This window comes from Tupaia chinensis, unplaced genomic scaffold (assembly GCF_000334495.1).
Source record: "Tupaia chinensis unplaced genomic scaffold, TupChi_1.0 Scaffold144197_2, whole genome shotgun sequence".
Classification (NCBI taxonomy): domain Eukaryota; kingdom Metazoa; phylum Chordata; class Mammalia; order Scandentia; family Tupaiidae; genus Tupaia; species Tupaia belangeri.
In genome coordinates, this window is record NW_006204055.1 from 20,471 (window position 1) to 34,652 (window position 14,182).

At 54.7% G+C, this 14,182-nt stretch overlaps 1 protein-coding gene across 1 annotated transcript; it reads left to right on the top strand.

Annotated features, from left to right (window-relative positions):
• The first annotated feature begins 3,950 nt into the window (after nucleotides 1–3,950).
• On the top strand, nucleotides 3,951–10,166 carry NOL12 (nucleolar protein 12). The gene is made up of 6 exons (XM_006166235.3): nucleotides 3,951–4,196; nucleotides 5,203–5,308; nucleotides 5,587–5,635; nucleotides 6,114–6,256; nucleotides 8,096–8,193; nucleotides 8,548–10,166. The coding sequence occupies exons 1-6, from the start codon at nucleotides 4,054–4,056 to the stop codon at nucleotides 8,711–8,713; spliced, it is 705 nt and encodes a 234-aa protein (XP_006166297.1). The 5' UTR covers nucleotides 3,951–4,053; the 3' UTR covers nucleotides 8,714–10,166.
• Nucleotides 10,167–14,182: the final 4,016 nt, after the last annotated feature.

Below are 14,182 nucleotides of genomic sequence, written 5' to 3' on the forward strand. Positions count from 1 at the left end.
ACACAAAAAACGCGCTGCCTCTGCTCCTCCTGAGCAGCCGTGTGTGTGTGTGTGTGTGTGTGTGTGTGTGTGTGTGTGTGTGTGGATCCCCGCCCCCAGGCCTCTTCCTTCACTCCCAGGCTCCTCCTCCATGCCTACCTCCTCAGTTCCAGTGACGCCTTCCTGGGTCCTCCAGGCCAGGGTTCAACATCTGATGGGGGGCTCAGTGACCACCACATAAGAACCAGTCCCTGCCCTCGAAGTCTCAGCCCAGTGGGCCCCAGCACACAGTAGGTGCTCAAAAGATGTTACAGAAATGAAACCAAGGGGGACTGAGGAGGACAGATGGGTCCGTGCTGAGGCAGGTGGAGGGAAGAACCGGGCCCTTCACACTAGCCTTCACAAGCTGGAAAGAAATCTGGAGCAGACAGCCAGGGGCTGCCAGCTGTGTGGCCTTACACACATCACCTGACTTCTCTGAGCCTCAGTTTACTCCTTTACAGGAGGAGATTAAACAAGATATTGCAGGAAAGAGGCCAAGTTCAGGCTTGGCGGGTGGTCAGCACGCATTGGACAGGGGCTCCCATACTGCCCTCCTGCACTGCATTTTGGGGTGTTATCGCTCCAGTCTGAGGGTAGCAGAGGGGCTCTGGGTGATGAAAAAACCCCAGGCTACAGGAGGCTCGGCTGCACCTTGGGAGCTGCCCGGGCACACGAGCTTTGCAGCCCTGAGCCACGTACCCTTTGCTGGAGTGAAGGGCACTTGGTGGAAGCTGCTGGCTCGTGGCCCTGGGCAGGCCCCTCACCCCAAGAATGTGAATCCAGGTTTGGATGGTGGCCCTGGCATCCCCATGCCTGCCTTGCTTCTGTGGCAGGGGTGGGGTGGGGTGGGGGGCTATGTCAGCCCTGCAGAGAACCAAGGGGCAGAGGTCAGCTGACCAAGGCCCAGGGTCCCGGCTTCCAGAGGCCTCCCACCGCACACAGCCTTGGGGAGGGGGAGGGCGGAGTTGTGAGCCTGTCTCCCCCTGGTTTCTAGAGATGTCTCTTCAGAGGCCAGCCTGGCTGTTACCCTGTAGGGCAATGCTGGGCCTGGCCCTCCCAAGTGATAGCCCCAAGTGGATGGCCAGGGTCCTAGCAGGCTGACCACTTCCATGCACCTTTTCCGTCCTCCTGGTGCCACAGCCGGGTTTCCCAGGACCCCTGCCACCCTGGGAAGTGGCTGCAGGAACTGAAGGCTTAGAGTCATAAACTCGCCAGGTTCCCCCAAAGCCCAGGCACAGTCTTCTGAAGCAAGAAGAGGGGGACTCGCAAATCTCACTGTCTAGGACAGCCGGCACCAGCTGCGGGGACCCTAGGTAGGTCCCTTCACCCCAGTCTCAATTTCCTCACCCATAAAATGGGGTTATTTCACCAGATGATTTCCATCTGAGAGGGCTCCTTGGGGCCTTAAGGGAGCATCTCTAGAAGAGGGTCAGAGGATGGAGCACTCAGCAGAGGGCTCCCACAGGCCATGCCCCATCTCCAGGCTCTGCTTGGGCTCCCGAGGGGACACTAGGGAAGAAACAGCTTTGGAAGCCTGGCCGTGGGTGGGCTGCCCTCTGCTGGACATTGGCGAAAGCGCCCAGTGCTGAGCACACGCAGCACACCAGGAAGGGGACGGCGAGGAGACGGACAGCCCTGGGACAGGCTGAGGGAGGAAATCGGGCTGAGTCAGACCCTGTGTTTAGACCCCAGCTCACCTGCTGTGTACCCTAGAACCAGTCGCTCCACCTCTCTGAACCTGTTTCCTCCCCTGCCAGGTTAGTATCTACCCTGGGGGTTGTGAGGGTGAGGTGAGGTTAAGGTACAGAACTGCATGCTTCCTGGCACCCGGTAAGGAATCGTGAATGCTGGTTTGCTCACCCCTTTTAAGAGTTGGGGGTCCCGGGGGAACCAGCAGTTAGCGTAATGGCTTTGTCGCTGGACTCCCGCGTAGTCGACCGCGGTTCGTGTCCCGGACCCGGTGGCTTAAAACTCACGCCGGGCACGTGTGCGTGCGTGCGTGCCCAAGATCCCGAGAGGAGAATGGAGGAGAAGGGATTGCGGCGTGGCCATCCCCCCTGGGGGGTGATTTCTCGCTTTCTGTCTCTATGTCTCTGTCTGTCTGGCGAGCGCACGCGCCCTACAGTGAAAATCTCTCAAAAAAAAAAAAAAGAAAAAAAAAAGAGTTGGGGGTCCCCAGAGCCTAGGACACCGGGTCCAGGGAAACCAAATAGAGCTCCGTCCTTAGACGACCACCTGGGCTCCCCACTCAGCACCTGCTCTTCCTGCCTGTGTGACTTCAGGCCAGTGGCTGCACCTCTCTGAGCCTGCTTCCTCCTCAGTAAAACAGGGATGGTACCTCAGGAGCATGGCCGTGCGCAGAGCTGAGTGGCTGGCGTGGCCACTCCCATGGTGGGTGGGGGACTGCTTTCTCCCTCTCCGTCCCTTATCCCTTCTTCTTTCTTTACTTTTCCTACATTTTTGCCAGAGAGTGAATGTGCTCACCAGAGACAGAGACAGAGGAGAGAGAAGAGAGAGAAAGCACCCCCGAATGGGGAACGTCACACTGCAATCCTTCCGCCTCCATTTCACCACCCTGTTGGGATTTGGGGCACCACTGCACACATGCCTGGCATACTTTTCTGGCCTCCAGGTCTGGGACTTGAACCACAGGGTCACCACGTGGGACCTGGCTGCCTTAACCACCAGACAGCAGCCCCAGATCTGCTGAATCAGCAACTGGAGTGGGACCCTGCGAGGTGGTTTTAGCCAGCTCTCCCGGAGATTCTGGGACACACCAAAGTCTGAGGACTTAGAACAGCCCTACAAAGTCACTGTCATTTTTATAAAGATTTATTTATTTAATTTTTAAACTATGAACTTGCTATCAGTCATCAGAGGAAGAGAGGGAAAGTGAGAAATTAAGCCGCCAGGTCTGGTACTCGAGCTGCAGTCAGCCACGCCGGGTCCAGTGCCCACCATAATTACACCTAGGGGAACTGAGGCACAGCGGAGGCAACTGGTGCGGGCAGGACCACAGAGCTGTAGGGGGAGTAATCAAATCCAGGCAATTTGGCTGTCCCTTGGGGACCACTGTTAAAACAAAAATAAATCATCCCGTTTAATAGAGTTTTGGGGCTGGCAGGTGTGGTGGTTGGGGGCACTGGACTCCCATATGGCGGACCGTGGTTTGAGCTCCAGACCTGGCGGCTTCATTTCTCAGTTTCCCTCTCTCTCTCTCACTCTGTCCCTCTCTGTCAAATTAAAAATAAATAAAAGTTACAGGGATTTGCCCCTTTTTTCATTTGTTTTAGTTTTGGTTGCTTTAATTTGCCAGAGGGCATATGCACTGGTTGGTGAAGGAACAGAGAAAAAAGGCAAGAAAGAAACCCCCCCCCCCCACACACACACACACAGGGGATGGCCACGCGGCAATCCCTTCTCCTCCATTCTCCTCTAGGGATCTTGGGCCCGCAGGCACACACGCCCCGTGTGAGTGTAAACCACCGGGTCTGGGACTTGAACCGCGATCGACTACATGGGAGTCCAGAGACATAACCATTATGCCAACTGCTGGTCCCTAAATAAGGTAATTCTTAAAAAAAAGAGAAATAATAGAGTTTTAATAGAGCAAATCTTAACACGATTTAAATCGGGCAGTTGTCCCCTTCTTGATAACTCCGGCCAGCCTCATGGTCAACTGGGCCTCCACTGAGTTAATATCACAACCAAAAATAAGATCGGTAATTTCTGGCCACTCACGAGTAACTCTGCCCTGAACGCCTACTGCGTGCTAGGTCAAGGGCTGGGCCGGGCTGGCTGGGCGGGGCTGGAAGGACACGATGCTCCTGGACCTGAGCTCTCGGCTCTCAGGCACCGTCCTAGATGGGTACAGGAGTCCTTGCTCTCACAGAAACCGGACTGGGGAAGCAGGAGGGGCTGGGAGCGCAGAGACCAGCACGCTGGAATCAAGCTGGGCGGCCCCTTTAAAAGGCAGAGCTTGGAAGGCGGAACTAGGGAGTGTCGCTGCCAGACGCGCCCGGAAGGCTGAAAATGTTACACCCGGAAGTACCTTTGGAGAGAGGAAGCTGGTCTGTCAGAAGCCTCGCCGCTATGGGCCGCAACAAGAAGAAAAAGCGAGGTGCCGACGACCGGAGGCCCCGGCTCGTCCTTAGCTTCGACGAGGAGAAGCGGCGGTGAGTGGCAGGCCGGGCTGCAGCCCCCGCGGGCTGCCGGGCAAGGCCACGGCCGGGACCGATCGCGCACGCTCTCTCAGAGGGCGCTTCCGGCCCCGCCCAGAGAGCTCCCCTTCGGCGCTTTCCTCCCTCGCGGAGTGGCGTCTCCGCTTCCCCTTCGCTTCCCTCTCCCGGCGCCGAGACTGGCCGGCGTCTGTGCGCGGCCCGAGAGCCGAGAGCTCAGTTCCAGGAACATCGTGTCCTTCCAGCCCGGCCCAGCCCTTGACCTAGCACACCGTATGCGCTCGGCCTCGTTGATAAACGATGAGCGAGTAAAACAAGCGCGGCTTACATTCATTCATTCGTCCTCGGACGTTTATTGGGGTCTGCAGGGTGCTAGCGAGGAGGCTGAACCTCTGAGTCTCAGCGTCCCGCCGGACGAACGGCACATGGTAGCGGGTCGCCACAAACCTGGGCGCGGGGACAGAATGGGAACGGAGCAGTCGGCAGTGGGGAGAAGGGGCTGAAACCAGATAGGAGGAGGGAAGGAAAGGCGCCCCCATGAGGACACTCCCAGGGCGGCATCAGCAGGCCCTGCAGGTGGGTTCAGGAGTCAGGTGTCCTGGTGAGGGTGGCCTTGAAAGCCCTGCTGGAATTATTTCCCTGAATAATGGGATTTGCCAGTGTAGAAGGAGCCCCCACCCGTGGTGTGTGTTCACCTCTGGCCTTGGTGGAAGCTGTGGGTTGGGGAGTATTGACCAGAAAGAGGCAGCATCTCCTTCATTTCTCTAAACCTGGGGTCTTCCCTGATCACTTCGGGCAAGTAACCTAAACCTTCTGAGCCTCAGTCCCGCCATCTGTAAAGTGGAGCTTGATCCCCGCTGTGCAGGTGGTAGTGAGGACTAAGTGAGGCGATTGGTGTCAGGCTGCGGAATGGTGCCTGGCAGGCAGTGCGGCATTAGCTGCTTTCTCTTCCTCTGTATCTCCTCCTGATCCCTCCTGCCTTTTGCCTGCTTCCTTCCTATAGGGAGTTCCTGACAGGTTTCCACAAGCGGAAGGTGGAGCGTAAGAAGGCCGCCATTGAGGAGATTAAGCAGCGATTGAAGACAGAGCAGAAGAAGCTCCGGGAAGAGGTGCAGAGGGCGAGGCCCCGAGGGAGGTCTCTTGACTCCAAGGGTACTTGTAGCGGGATGGGGCAGGAGGTGTGTGAGCAGACGCTGTGGGCCAGGGCTGGGGACCAGTTTATATAGGTGTAGACACTGTGGACCAGGCCTGGGGAAAGTAGAGGATGGGGTCTCTTCCTGATCTTGCCCCATGAGCCATGGTTTCTTCCCTTGAGGTGAGCAATGTCCCTGCCTGACATTGGGAAAAGAGGCCGCACTCACCGTGTTCCCTCCCCTTTTCGTTCCAGCGCCACCAGGAATACTTGAAGATGCTGGCGGAGAGAGAGGAGGCGCTGGGTAAGTGCCATCCTTGGCCTGGGTTTCTGTAGTACATGGTGTGGGGAAGAGGAGGGGTATGAGGGTTGCACAGAAAGTGACTTCCTTAGCTCTAGGCACTGTAGAGGGATGAACACCGAGGGACACTTCATATATGTGCACACACAGTTACAGTGCACAAGTAGATCGGGAACCAGGAGACCCAAGGCCCGTGGTAAACTGAGCCTGAGCAGAGAGCCCCATTTCCGAGGACCAAGGGAGCTGGGAGAGGGAGACTGCAACATCTCCTGGTGTCGCGGGGTGTGTTTGAAGTGGGGACAATCTGGGGCACAAAGGAGTGGATCGTTTGTAACACTGGCCTGCAGGCCAGACTCAGGAGCCAGCTACTTCTAGATTCTGTTCCCTAGAGTAGAGGGGCTGTTGCACTCGGGGCTGGAGGGAAGCGGGAGCCTGGTTGCTTGTTCCGGGACTGAGGCCTGGTCTGTGCCCACCTACTCAGAGGAGGCAGACGAGCTGGACCGGCTGGTGACAGCAAAGACAGAGTCGGTACAGTATGACCACCCCAACCACACAGTCACCGTGACCACCATCAGTGACCTGGACCTCTCTGGGGCCAGGCTGCTTGGACTGCCCCCGCCTGAGGTGAGTCCCTGTCCCAACCCTGGGGAAGAAGGGGCACAGGGCAGGTTACTGAGTAAGTGTGGCCTGTGTCGTAGGTACCGCAGGGCAGGGGCTCTTTTCCTCAGGCTCCTCAGGCCTGGGCTCCTGGGGGCTACAGAGACCAGACCTTCTGTGATTGGCTGAAGGATCCTGGGCAGGGTCTTTGCCTCACCTGCTTCTCCTTCTTCCTTAGTAAACAAGGGCTGGTTGATAGTAACCCCATCCTCTGGGATTGCTGGGAAAATAAAAGGAGTTGATCTCACTGGCACATGTCTGCAGTACCAGATACCCAGGGGGTGGATGCAAGAGGATCGAGAGTTCCAGGTCAGCCTGGGCATCATAGAACATAGCAAGACCCTGATTTTTTTGGAGAGATTTTTGCTATAGAACACATGGGCTTGCCAGAGAGACAGAGAGCAAGAAATCACCCCCCAGGGAGGATGGCCTTGCCACAATCCTTTCTCCATTTTCCTCCCAGGATTTTGAGCACACGTGCATACATGCCTGGCTTCAGTTTTAAGCCTCTAGGTCTTGGAATCGAACCATGCTCCCCTACATGGGAGTCCAGCGATGTAACCATTATGTTGGTCCCAAGACGTTGACCCTTTAAAAAAAAGATGGTTAATTCCAATGAATCACTTGGTACAGAGCCCAGCCCATAGTACGTGCTCAATGACAGGAAGCCGTTTATCAGGATCGTCCCCTTGCATGATCGTGATTAGCATAACATGGCACATCCGGGCACTGACAGGAGTTTCCGAGTATGGGATTGAGTAGGCAGAGTAGATGGTTTTCAGATATGAGTCTTCAGTCGGTTGTAATCAGCATCGAAACAGAAACTAAGTAACCTAGACGTGGTACGCAGCGGGGTGTGCACACGTGCTCACTGTGCCATTTCGTTTAAGATTTAAGCATCCACAGATTTTGGTAGCCACACGGGACCTTGGGTTAGGGGGTCCTGGGCCCAGCGCCCCAGATACAGAAGGATGACTGCATGTACGTCCACGGTTACAATGTAAGACACGCTTCCTCTCGTGGGTTACAGCGCCCTGAAGGTTGGAAGTCATGGCCTCAGTACCTCTTTGCTGGTCTCGCTCTTTTTCTCTCTCCCCCCCTCCCTGCCCCCTCCCATTTTTAAATTTGCCAGAGAGCATGTGCACTCTGAAGAGAGACAGAGAAAGAGAGCAAGAGATAAAGTACAAAAGCACCCCCATGGGGAATGGTCACACCCCAGTCCTTCCTCCTGTTTCTCCCTCCTTTTGGAACTTTGGGCACACGTGCACGCGCACACACACACACCTGGCATGTTTCTCAAGTTGCTGGGTCTAAGACTCAAACCGCATCCTCAGTCATGTGGGATCCAGCTGCCTTAACACCACACCACAGGCCGGCCCCGTCCTGATTGAGTCACGCTTCTCTTCCCTTTTTTTCCTTTTTATTTATTTATTTTTGCCATAGAGCACATATACCTGTTGTTGTTTTGAAGCCACCCGGTCTGGGACTCAAACAGCAGAGTTGGCCATGTGGAATCCAGTGCCTTAACCACCACGCCACCTGCTGGCCCAGATTTTATGTACATCCTTCTGTAAGATCTGATGCAAAGACAGGTCTTGTCCCGATTTTGCCAATTTTTCACCCCTGAAGGTTTGAATATCTGCTGTAAGCTACTGGTATGAGGCAGTAGAGGGTCTGGAACATGACTCCCCTGTGTAATCCCTACTGTGGGGCGGGTGCACTGCTCTTCTGCCCAGGCCTTCTCCAAGCCCAGCCCAGGCCTCCTGATCTGCTCTCCGTAACAGTTCTTGTCCTGTGCTTCTTTAGCAAGGGGCTGGGAACGGGTCCGAGGAGGAGGCGTCATCCATGGAGAAAGCAACCAGAGCCTTACCCAGGAAGTCCAGAGACCCCCTGCTCTCTCAGCGGTGAGCCCTGGCCTGTGATCTGTAGTCTCGCTCTTCATGGCTGGCATTGGTGACCAGGCCTGTAGAGCCACCCCCTGCCTTGCCTGTCCAGAGCCCTCAGCTCCTGCATTGCCCCTTAGCCAGCCCCTCTAAGTCTCTGGCTCCCGGTGCTCTCAGTGCCAGGGTTAGGAGCTTTTCTCTCTGTGAGTTGAATTGCTGCCACACTGTGGGTGAGAGCAGTCCGATGGTGGGATGAACCTGGTGCTCCTGGGCTTCAGGGCCTACCTGACTTCCCTCCATAAACCAGGTGCCCAAGCCTTACTCCCCAAGCTTGGTAAATGAGCCCCTGGCCTCATGGCTCCCACCTTTCCACAGGATCTCCACCCTCACAGCATCCCTGCATGCACACAGCCGCAAAAAGGCCAAGAGGAAACCTCCCCGGCGGGCCCAGGACTATACCAGGAAGGCCCCGAGTGCCACTCGGACCAGCAAGACCCAGCGCCGCCGACTGACCGGCAGAGCCCAGCACAGTGGAGATTGAGACCTGCAGGCCAGGCAGGGCCCCAGCATGGGCTGCAGGGACCTGTTCTGCTTCTGTGCGGTTGGCCCTGTAACCCCGCCTATACCAAGGGGAAGACTGCCCGGCTCCAGGCGGGGGAGCCAGCAGCTTCATCGCCTGGGGCCTCCCTGTCTAAGGACTGCCCAGGAGGACGGTCTCAGATCTGTGAAGCATCAGATTGTGTGTTCGCAGTGTGTCTAGTCTCTGGCCTTGATGCTGTGCATGGAGGGCAGGCTTCTGGGATGGTAAAATGGTCCAGGGTAGTGTGTCTCTCTCCAGTCTCTTAACAGGTTTCCTGGCAGCATTGGGTCAGGGTCCCCAGCCAGGGTTGAAGACCAGTGTATTCCTGGGTAGAACCCAGAGCCCACCTGTAGTTCCGGGAGGCAGGCAGCCGAGGCAGGGTACATGAACTGAGCCAGCTCTGCCTGTAAGTGCTGAGACTTGGCCTGCCCCTCGCCCTGGGCCTCATCAGTCTCCTCAGCTGAAATTGAAGAGCTGAAATGCAGCTGAGTCCTGAAACAGTCCCAGCCCCGCCTCGAACAGCTTCCCTGGGCGTCCAGCATAGAGCAGTTGGTCCTCATTTAGGAAAATGCATCTGAGCTTGCAGGAGAGAGTGGCCCCTTCAGAGCTGACCCCACGAGGCCAGCTGGGGTTCCACAGGGTCTGCTGTGTCTTCACACTCCCAGATAGACCTTCAGCCTGGCCTCTGAGCTGCAGAAAACCAGCCTTGGCCCCTTGGTCGCAGCTTGTGAGTGGTGGGATGGAGCACAGTAGTTTCGGGGTGTGCCCTGGTTAGGGGAGCTGTGTTGGGACAGCAGAAGGAAGTAAGTTGTGTCCTCAACTCACGTCAGCACCAGCAAGAGAGCTGGGGCCGTAGGACAGTGGACATGGTGGGAGAGGGTGCAGGCTCACCTATCCAGGTCAGGCTCCCCCAACTCCACAGAGGGTCAGCCTGGAATGGTGACTCAGGCTGTGCCTAACTGGACAGCCTCTTCCAAGTTGTCAGAACCCATCATCTGGCGTCTGATGGTGGTTGGTGTGAGCTCAGGGCTTATGGCAAGGAGTCCCCTTGACCCCTTCCACCTGCCAAGCCTGCTTCCTTCCCACTGCCCTCTGGTGCTGAGGGTGGGGCTCCCTCCCCATCTGGGCTGAGTGGTGCAGGCTATGAGGCTCTCCAGGGGGTTTGGTTCTCAGCCCAGGGCCGCACCTGTGGGCCTTACCCTTAAGACATGTTTTGTCAAAACACTGACCTGCAGCTGCCCCGATGTTGGAGAAACATGCATAAACCACTTCCCGAAACACCTGGCACTGTCGGAGGGCAGCACTGCAGTGTTCACCACTATGGCCTCTGCTGAGACGTTGGACCCCATGTCCTCTCATCATCTACAACTGCCATTTACAATTTATGTCTCCGGGTATTAAATTCTCATCCACACCTGCTATGTGTGCCATCAATTCTCCAGCAAACCTGGGAAACAATCAGTGATTGGGCCAGTCCTAGGATTGGGTGGGTGGGATCAGGCCTCTCCCAAGAACTTATCTCTCCTGTTTTCCAAGCCTGGAGCCCTTCCTGTGACCCTCCATCCTGTGGTCCCAAGTTGGGCCTCCAGGAGCATTATCAAGGGGCCAGTAGGTGGCGCAGTGGTTAAGGTGCTGGACTCCCACGTGGCAAACAGCAGTTCAAGACTCAGACCTAGAGGCTCATTTTCTCACTTTATCACTCTGTTGAGTGTGCATACCCTGTGTAATGATAAAATTTTTCTTAAGATCTCACTGGGTGAGACAGCAGATAGTATGGTGAAGGTGGCTGGGTTTCTGTGACACTGGGATAATATGTGTGTGTTCAAAAATCCCTAGAGGAGAATGGAGAAGATAGCCACTCTGGGAGTGATCTCTCACTTTCTCACTCGTCTCTTCAGCAAGCACACATGCCCTGTGGCCAAAAAAAAAAGTTTAATTGTATGTCATGAAGTGAAATAGAAAAAATAACTTGCAGATCAACTCCATCGCTTAGTGGTTAAGGTAGCTAGATCCCACTTGCCAACCAAGCTTGCAGAACACACAGGGCACGTTTGCACGTGTTTGTCCAAAATGCCAGCAGCCTGGAGAGAAGAGGTTGTGTGTGAGCAAGCCCTGCTGAGGGGTTCTTTCTCCTGTGTTAAGTGCATGCATCCGCTGACAATTAAAAAGGAAGATACGGCATGGCTGGCTGCAGGATTTAAGTCCCAAACCCAGTGGCTGGAGAAAACACTAGGTGTATATGCATGCGTGCCCCAAATCCTTAAAGGAGAGATGGAGAAGGGGTCGTGTCGTGACCATTCCCCACAGTGCTTTCTTTCTGTCCCACACCCACCTGTGAGTGCACACACCCTCTGACAATTCTTTGGGGGCCAGCAGGTGGCAGTGGTTAAAGGTGTTGGATTCCTACGTAGTTGGCAGTGTTTTGACCGTGTGGCTTGGAAGTCACAGTGGACATGGGCATGCATGCCCCAAATCTCAAGAGATTGGAAAAGGGATTGCCATGAGGCCATACGCCTGGGAAGTGCTTTCTCACTTTCCTTCTGTCTGGTGCATGCATGCACCCTTTGGCAAAAATCTTAGAAATTATTGGGACTGTCAGGTGGTGTGTTTAAAGGTGCTGGACTCCCACATGGGTGACTGCAATTTGAGTCCCGGACCTGGTGGCTCCCTTTCTCACTTTTCCTCCATCTCTGTGTCTCTCTCTGATCAAACTGGAAAAATAACAAAGTTAAAAATTAAATCTTTAAAAAAAAAAAATCTGGCCCGGGACCAGTAGTTGGCATAATGGCTACGTTGCTGAACTCCCATGTAGTAAACCGTGGTTCGAGTCCCAGACCCGGTGGCTTAAGCTCACACTGGGCATGTTGTGTGTGTGCCCAAGATCCCAAGGAGAAGGGATTGCAGCGTGGCCATCCCCCCTGGGGAGTGATTTCTTGCTTTCTGTTTCTCTGTCTCTCTGGCAAGCACACGCGCAAAACTTCTCAAAAAAAAAAAAAAATACTGGCTTACATAAGAGAACTCTCGTGTTAAAAAGGATGGAAGGCGGGGCTGACAGGTGGTGTGGTGATCAGGTGCTGGACTCCCACAGGGCTGACTAGTTCGAGTCCCAGATCTGGTGGCTTACTCTCTCACTTTTTCTCCTGGTGAGCTGATGTGCTCTGTAATAATTCTTTAAAAAGAAAAAAACAGATGAGAGGCAGGTGCTAACACGGTGGTAAAATGAGATGCCCCATGTAGCTGACCCCCAGGGCGAGGCTCTGGGTTCACATCGAGGGACCCTGCTGATGAGGCCGGGGGTGAATTGTGGTGCTGAGACCCTATTTGGGGTGTGTCCTGTGTCTTTCTCGTCATGGAAGAAATAAAGAATTTCATATACACAGGTAGTTACCAGCCTAGAGCCAGGAAGACGAGGGCTGGGGTGGCAGGCTTTAACCTTTTGTGCTGTTTACAACACATAACTTCTACCTCACGGTTCAAGATGGCTGCTTGAGCTGCAGCCATCCTGCCGCATTTCAGCCAGGTGGAAGGGATGAGGAACATGCTCTCCTGGGGCTGGCAGGTGGAGTGGTGGTTAAGAGCGCTGGACTCCCACATGGCTGACTGATTCAAGTCCCGGACCTGGCGGCTTGCTTTGTCACTTTCCCTCTCTCTTGCTCTCTCTCACTCTGTCTCTCTCTGGTCAAATTAAAATAAATACATGAGGGACCAGCAGTTAGCGTAATGGAATGTCGCTGGACTCCCATGTAATCGACCGTGGTTTGAGTCCTGGACCCGGTGGCTTAAAACTCACGCCGGGTGCGTGTGTGTGCGTGCCCAAGATCCCGAGAGGAGAATGGAGGAGAAGGGATTGCGGCGTGGCTATCCCCCCTGGGGGGTAATTTCTCACTTTCTGTCTCTCTGTGTCTGTCTGTCTGACAAGTGCACACACCCTACAGCAAAAATCTCTCAAAAAAATAAATAAAAGTAAATACATGAATAAATAAAGTTAAATAAAATATTACTTTTTAAAAAATAACATGCCTTCTTTTTATTATTATTTTTAAAAATAATTTTATTTTTATTTATTATTGTTTTTAATTTGCTGTCGGGCACATGTTCTCACAAGAGAGAGAAAGAGAAAGTGAGAAAGTCAGCAGGCCCAGGACTCAAACCACTGTTGGCCATGTGGGAATCCAGCACCTTAGCCACCACACCACCCGTTGACCTCAATAGCCCTTTTTTTTTTTGAAGAAGAAGTTTTTGCTATAGGGCACATGCACTCGCCAGACAGACAGAGAGAGACAGAGAGACAGAAAGTGAGAAATCACCCCCGGGGGGGACATGCCACAATCCCTTCTCCTCCATTCTCCTCTCAGGATCTTGGGCACACACGCACACGCGCCTGGTGTGAGTTTAAGCCACCAGGTCCGGGACACGAACTGTAGTAGACTACATGCGAGTCCAGCGACATAGCCATTATGCCAACTGCTGGTCCCCCCAATAGCCCTTTTAAAAACTCTTGCTATATCCTGTTGGCCCTACAGGGGACAAAGGTGTGGGGCAGGAGAAAGAGGACGCTTGTTTGTCCTGGGAGATCCAGGGTCCACATGAGCGCTGGGGATGGCATTAGCAGGGCAGGGAGTGGGTGCTGGGTATAGCCAGCCGCGTCCTCCATAAAGCCAGATACCTGAAGGGGCCCGACTGGGAGCAGCTGAGGCTTCAGGAGACATTTACCCATCCTGTGCTCACACTCACTGTATACCAGTCATTATTCACGACAGAGCACGTGCGTGTGCAAGTGAGAGTGAGAGTGAGTGGAGGGAGAGACCAGCCTCTTCCACAGGGTCTGGGCGCACTGCGATCCCCTTCCTCCAGCCCATCAGATCCTGGGCACTCAGGTGTCTGCGGGCTCGTTGACCTGGCTGGGGATTTGAACCTCAGTCACCCTGTGGGATCCAGGTTCTCTTAGCAGCACATCACTGCTGCACCACGGAGCCAGCCCCCAATCACCCTTCCATGGCTCAGCTTGCAGACTCGCAGTCTTCCCACAGGCATGCAGCTCCGGTAAGCCCATCTTGCCAGCGAGGCATGCCGAGATGGCCCCCTCAGGAGTGAGACACTGTCTTAGCTGAGTTCTGACTACTCACTGCCTCTCAGTTGGGGTTGGGAGTGGATGCAGGCACACCCCCAGAAAGGACCCAGAAGACAGAGTGTCCAGGTTATGGGTTCTTTACCAGGGAAAGGATCCACACCCTAGATAACAAGCTTGAAGCTCACAGTCTGGCGAAACCAGCCCAAGGAAATCAAAGTCAAGATCCAGAGTCTCGCCTGCAGAGGGCGCCGTTCTCGTGGTCCACAGGTAAAAGACGCCTCACAAGAGGCAAGTCTTGGGGGCAAGGTCCCAGCACAGTGAACCTTTCTTTTTCTTTCTCTTTCTTTCTTTTTTTTTTT

Excerpts from the sequence above, each read along its gene's own strand:
- NOL12 (XM_006166235.3), top strand. The coding sequence starts at position 4,054 with ATGTTACACCCGGAAGTACCTTTGGAGAGAGGAAGCTGGTCTGTCAGA. Across the intron at positions 5,636-6,113 it reads GGAGAGAGAGGAGGCGCTGG|AGGAGGCAGACGAGCTGGAC; the intron begins GTAAGTGCCATC and ends CCACCTACTCAG. Across the intron at positions 6,257-8,095 it reads TTGGACTGCCCCCGCCTGAG|CAAGGGGCTGGGAACGGGTC; the intron begins GTGAGTCCCTGT and ends GTGCTTCTTTAG.